Source organism: Elgaria multicarinata, chromosome 18 (genome assembly GCF_023053635.1).
Source record: "Elgaria multicarinata webbii isolate HBS135686 ecotype San Diego chromosome 18, rElgMul1.1.pri, whole genome shotgun sequence".
NCBI classification, from domain to species: Eukaryota; Metazoa; Chordata; class Lepidosauria; order Squamata; family Anguidae; genus Elgaria; species Elgaria multicarinata.
In genome coordinates, this window is record NC_086188.1 from 24,321,236 (window position 1) to 24,327,864 (window position 6,629).

General features: G+C 48.4%; 1 protein-coding gene across 1 annotated transcript; it reads right to left on the reverse strand.

The window, feature by feature from the left end:
• Positions 1-330: 330 nt before the first annotated feature.
• Positions 331-4,539, reverse strand: LOC134410532 (cytochrome c oxidase subunit 6A1, mitochondrial). Its single transcript, XM_063143837.1, has 4 exons — positions 4,492-4,539; positions 3,962-4,196; positions 2,100-2,239; positions 331-583 (listed from the first exon to the last, which is right to left on the reverse strand). The coding sequence occupies exons 1-4, from the start codon at positions 4,537-4,539 to the stop codon at positions 497-499; spliced, it is 510 nt and encodes a 169-aa protein (XP_062999907.1). The 3' UTR covers positions 331-496.
• Positions 4,540-6,629: the final 2,090 nt, after the last annotated feature.

The following is a 6,629-nucleotide window of genomic DNA, read 5'->3' on the forward strand; positions in this document are numbered from 1 at the left end:
CCAGGTCAAAATTGTCTAGTGTAGCCAATGGAAACTGCCAATTAAGGCGATCAAATGCTTTGGTAGCATCTAGCATGTTACTGCTGTCGGGCCTGGGTGTTGATGTCCCCAATAAATTGTGTCCAACGTATGACAGATAGGGAAAGCAATCAAGCACCGTCGAAGAAATCCTGCTTGATCGTGCTCAACATAAAAAAGGTGCAACAAAGAGCTCTCTCGAATAAACGCTGCAGCTTCCTCTCAGGCTCAAAGTGTGGTTTCCCCAAAGACACGAGATAAGATAGCCTTAAACTAAGATAGCCTTAAACTTAAAGAAGACACAGAAAAAGCTGGGATGGAATAGTTTTATTTTTTTAGGTGACCTCGGAATGTACAGGTTGTAGAGGTCAGAAGCCTTCATAATCTGACAGTACAAGGAATGCAGAACTGTGGATCCCAGCCTGGGTTCTGGTCCAGCTACCTTAAGTGGTCCATGGTGCTGTTGTGATCCACTTGCCTAATGCTCATCTTCATAGCCAGTTGGGAGAGGATTAACATGTGGGTTGTGGAAAAGAGTGTGGTTCCCATCACCCCAAGGGAAGGGCTGTAAAGAGAAGAGAAATAGCAGCTTAAGCCTCCTATGGCTCAGGCATTTAGCTCTTCATAATGGCTTGCTTATTTATTTATTATTACATTCACATCCTACCTTTTTACCTCCAAGGAATTTGAGGCAGCTTACATGATTCTCCTCTCCATTTTATCCTCACAATGACCCTGTGAGGTAGGTTAGGCTGAGAGTTAGTGACTGGCCCTAAGTCACCCAGTGAGCTTTATGGATGAGCAAGGACTAGAAACCATCTCCCGAGTCCCAGTCCAAACCTCGGACCACGACATAATACTGGCTCCTATTTTTAAGAGATAAACTGAAGAAGCACGGTGGCCATTTAAACAGATGGGGAATATGTGGCTGCAGCTCCCATCAGCCCCAGTCAGCATAGCCCAGTTGAGAGATGATGGGAATTGCAGTCGAACCATATGAGAGCCGCAGATTACCCATGCCTGTTTTTAAAAAATGTTCTTCCAGAAATGAATCTTCAGCTCAAGAATGAGAGCAGGGACAACCTAGGGAGCAGAAAGCAGTGCTCTAAGCTTACTTAGGCAAGTTTATAGCTTCCTTTTCAACAGCGGTTCTCAAAGCCAGGTTACAATTAAATAACACAAGTACTGATAAAATGGGGGGGGGGGCAAGATGTGGCTCAGCTCACAGGCTGTATGCAGCCCCCCAAAGGCCGTGGGGTGGGGTGGGGCAGGGGTGGTCACCGGGCAAAAATCCCAGCAACTGCTGGGCAAAAGGCCCATGTGGAGCATACACCTAGTTTTGCAGCAGAATTGGGCTCCCCACCACTGTTTGGTGGGCTATCAGCACAATGCTCCGATCCAACGAGGGAGTTTTTACCTTCACCCTTGCTGGATGTGAAGGCTTCCATCAAGGGGTAAGATATGAATGCATTTGGGCTGCATCACCACAGGAAGTGCGGATGGAGTCTCAGTTATAAGGACAGTGTGATCAGGCTGTGCAGTGCCTGTACAGCTCAGTGGCAGAGGGCACCTACTTTGCATGCAAAAGGTCCCAAGTTGCATCTCCGGCATCTCCAGATAGCCCTGCAAAGACTACCTGAAGCCCTGGGGAGCCACTGCTGCCAGCCAGTGTTGACAATACTGGGTTAGATGAACCAATGGTGTGACTCAGTATAAGGCAGATCTTGAATTTTGAAATAAAAGGGTTTTTATCTTAGCATTACAAATTGGTAAGTCCACCCAAAAGCTCACTCTCAAGTAACAAAGATGGACAGGGCTCTCTTTGGGTCAAACAACATATTAGATGAGAATTTGGACTTTTACGAGACCTTAACTGAAACTTCTGTTCCATGAGAGCCCAACACACAGGAGGTTTACAATGGAAACTTCCTATCTATCTGCCTCAGCCATAAAATGTGTTTTCAATCTGGTAAAGACAATATCTGATGTCACTAAATGTACGCATATCTATTCCTGTTTGCTTAAACATTTACAGAGTCTAGAAGAACAAGGCTTGCTCAGGGATAGGTTGAGTCCGATACCTTGGTCCGGATACGAAGGTGTGCGTAAGGAATGAATGGTGGCCGTTCATGCTCCTTCTGAGCCTTCAGGTAGCAGTTCAGCATGCAGACAGCAACTCCAGGGAGAGCAACCACAAAGGAGAGGATCTTCCATGTACGAGCTAATTGAAAGAATGCACATGCAGGCAGAACGTCAAGGTTTGCTTGTTTGTTTTTGGCCCAGAAAAAAAGAGCACAATACTGACACAATAAGTATGCAACCTTACGGTACAACCCATCATATTAACTGGCCAACAACTTCAGTGTGTTTCAGATCTGCATGCAGACATTCACAATGGAGAAAGACTGATGCACAGGGTAGCCTACCATACATATGAACCATGTTCGGGCAGAGAGGGAGAACTTTGGACATGTTCAGACAACACGCTACGCCAGTTAGGCCACTAACCCTTTTGCAGCAAACAGTTAGCATGTGTGGCATTACCCCACAGTTCTGTTCCCTTATATTTATTATTTATTTATTTATTTATTTATTAAGCTCTCTGGGCGGTTCACAAAAATTAAAACCATAATAAAACCCTTAGTAATGTCTGACTTTGTATGTCTAGTGAGTGCAGAATGTTGGACTGAGTGGGTGTGGCTGATGATGCTGTGAAAGGGCGGGGAGGAGTATAAATGGGGGAGTTTAATTGGTTAGTGGCTTGGGAGTGGGGAGTGTCAGTTAGGGTTGTCAGTGGTGTAGAGAGTGAGAGGAAATAAGATTTTAGGAGATTTAAGATTACTGTTATTATTAAAACTAGTAGATTAAGCAGGTTAACTTGAATTTGAAGTAACTAAGGTCTGTTAAACAAAAATAAACAGTTTATTTAGTTTTGTTACCTCAAACCATGTGTCTGCTTGGCTTTATCACCTGCTCTACAATTACTATCGTAAACACCTTATATATAACCTTCAGCTTATTACAAACACAGTAATAAGATCATCCACAGGGGCCCTTCTCCGTGAGCCCCTGCCAAAGGAAGTGAGGCAGGTGGCTACTAGGAGGAGGGCTTTCTCCGCTGTGGCACCCCGGTTGTGGAATGAGCTCCCCAGAGAGGTCCGCCTGGCGCCTACACTGTACTGCTTTTGTCGCCAGCTGAAGACCTTTTTATTTTCTCAGTATTTTAACACCTAATTTAACTTAAATTTAAACTTTGCTGTTTTAATTCCATGCTTTAACCTATATCAATTTTTGCAGTGTGGTTTTAATCCTGGTTGTATTTGTATTGTATTTTGTATTTTTAGATTGTTGGTTGCTTTTATGCTCTTTATGGTTTTAATTTTTGTGAACCACCCAGAGAGCTTTGGCTATTCGGTGGTATAAAAATGTAGTAAATAAATAAATAAAACCTTTCCAGATTCTAGCCTTTACCCTCTCCTAGGAGGGAAAGGTTGTGTTTTACCCTACATCTGCAACACCCCTGATCATACTGGCAAAGAAGAGAAACGAAGTCTAAAGGTTAAAGCTCAACAGATTAAAGAAAACTTAGTTGTAGTGGAACCACAGACACACACGCGAGCATCAGGATGAACGAGGCGAGGTTTCTGGGCGTGGGGGGGAGCAGAGCCAGGCCTTCCTCGGTCTTGGCCGGCCAGGGGCCCTCCAGATGGGCCGGACTGTAACTCCCATCAGCCCCACGCCGGCTAGGCGGCTGGCCATCGGGGCTGGGGATGATGGGAGTTGTAGTCCACCGCGACCCTAGAGGGGCACGCTGGGGGATGGCTGAGGCGGCTTGCTAACGCCCGTCGCGGGGGAGCCCTCGAGAGGCCAGCAGAGCGCGGAGGCTCCACGGGCGGCCAGGCCCAAGGTCACCGGCTCCACGGCCTGGCCCAACCCAGCTTACCCGACCCGGACTCTCCGTGCCCCGCCGCGGCCGCCGCTGACAGGAACCTCTTCAGCCCGGCCCGCGGAGCCGCGGCCGCCAGACCCCGGGAGACCTTGCCAAGCGCCATCGCCGCCGCCATCGCCGCCTCTTCTGCAATTGGCCCGTCGGCTCTAGGACTTCTACGGCTCCTCCGCTCGCTGCCTCGGAACCGGAAATACGGGGACGGGATCCGGCGCGGGTGAGTGACGTCAGACTTTTGGTCACGGCGCAGAGCGTGCCCCCCCTCCGCATAGAACTGTAGTAGTTAGACTCACACACGCACGACTCATTTCCGGCCTCCTATGGGCGGGAGGTTGAGAGCTGCGGGGAGAGAGAGAGAGGGAGGACTACACGGCAGGGTCGGCGTGAACTGTTCTCAGCCGCATTCCCTCCCTCTGCAGTGGGGCTGGGGCTGGGGCTCTCCCGGGTCATTGGGGTGTTTCCCGGTGGGGCTTCTGGGGTCGCCTCGCCTCCTTCCCCGAATTTTTTGGGGGGCCCAGACGCCGCACCACGTCCTTTGATGGTTGGCGCTGAGGTTTCTTTCTGGAAACCCTCATTGCGGCTGGCGGGGCAGTTTTAAAACGATTTAACAGATGTAGCATATTTTTCATACCAAACAAGACCTAAGGTGGAAAGTGCAGGAGCTCCTTTTGTTCTTGATGAGCGGCTCCTCCCGGCGCCATTGCCTGCCTCCTCCACAGAATGTTAGGAGGCTCCATTCTAACTTCCCCGTGTTTTCCCACCGCTTCTGCCATCTTTTCCCTTTTCTCCTATAAGAATACAGCACTGTAAGACTTATTACTCAACATCCACCAGACCGATTTTGCTCATTTTCATTTTAAACTGAAGCTTGCGCAATGTAGATGTGCAGAAAATGTTGAAAGTTCAAGAAAGTTCAAAGTTCGAGCTTTAAGAGCAATTAATTTCCTCCATGCCAATCAAGCAGGGCAGCCCCTTCACCAGTGGGATGACAGACAGCCCTGCTCGGCCAATTAGTATGGTGTGAAGGCAGGCTCCGGGTGCACCTAAGCAGGCTGACACCAGCGGGGAGGGGACGGAGGCAGCCAATCAGGACACGTGAGGGAAGGGATGGAGCTACGCCACATGCAAATTTTGGACGGGCATTCACATTTGCATTATTCAGGTGAGGGGACTGAGGGGGAAAAAATGTGTGAAAAGAGCAGGACTACTAGCGCCCGTGGTGACATGGGCTTTACACTGGTTACATTAAAGGTGCAATCCACACACATTTAGACAGAAAAAAGTCCTACAATTCCCAGCATCCCTCAGCCAGCCAGCACCCTTACCATCTTCTGGGGTCTTTCCTTGTTGACTATGGCTCCCTTGGGTGGCAACCAACGGCGACCATGTGATTTTGAAATTAAAACTTCCCTTCTGGGCAATGCTCCATAACGTTCAATGAAACAGTGCCATTTGGCCTGCAATATCTCGCGATAATTTTAAATAGTGCATTGTCTCTGATCATTTTAAAAGCGAGATTATCGGGGAAAGCGTGGAGATATGTTGGAGGTTGACAGCACCACGTAAAGGACCCACAAACATCCATGACAGGCCAATCGTGAGTGTTCAGTAAATCGCTTGTGTACAGAGCCCACCACTTGGAAGTACCCCCAGTCACAGATCAGGTGAAATCCTGAATTTCTCCATTGTTTATGATGGGCAGCTCTCACATCCACCACAGGGGGAAATAGTGCTAAAGCCCAAACCCTTTTCTGTCTCTGTGCACCCCTCCTTTTTTAGCCATGAGCAGAGTCATTATTTCAGGCAAATGATGCTGAAACAACAGCTATCAAATCATGCAAGCCTGAACATAAATCTTTCTCAACTTGGTGCCCCCCCCAGATGTGCCAATGGCCATGCTGGTTGAGAATGATAGGAATTGTAGGCCAACACACATCTGGAAGGCACCAGGTTGGGGGAAGTGGCTGCAAACTAGATCCTGTGAGAAACCACTGGACTCTCCAGATGCAGTACCTGAGGGACCCATGGGGTGGCAGGCTGAGCATTCTGCACAAGGGCATCTCTGCCGCGGGCGTCATCTGCCAGATTAAATATGGATCAACTCTAATCATGTAATTTACAGGGTCATTGGGAGGATTACATGGGATGGGCCCACATTTGCCACCCTGAGTCCCTTGAAGAAATTCAGAAGTGAATCAATACGAAAAACACATCTGCCACGTATCGGCTCCTGTTAGCATTATATGTTTGATTTATTCAAATATTCCCATCCTGCCTTATGGACCCTCATGAGGTGCCTCACAGCATCAGTTGAAAGGCTACAACCAGGGGCCGCCTGCCTGCTCCTCTGGCAGCCGCCGCGGCCTGCGCCGTGACCCTCCACCTGCCCCCAGAGAGGCCTTCCTCTCTGTCCGGCCAATATTGCCACGGCAGAAGCAAAAGAGGGCTGCTGTTCTCAACAACTGTGCTCCTGCCTTGTTGCCCTTTTAAAAAAACATTTTACTAAATTATTATTTACTCAGGCCTTTGGCTTGATAAGTTTGCCCGGCTCTTTTTTTTTTTTTAACTGCTCAAGAAGTTGTAACTAGCCACTTTATAATTTGTGTCACTCTGTTTTTTTATTGGTTTCATCTGCTGTTTTACTTTGGGGGGGGGGCAGGGGCCA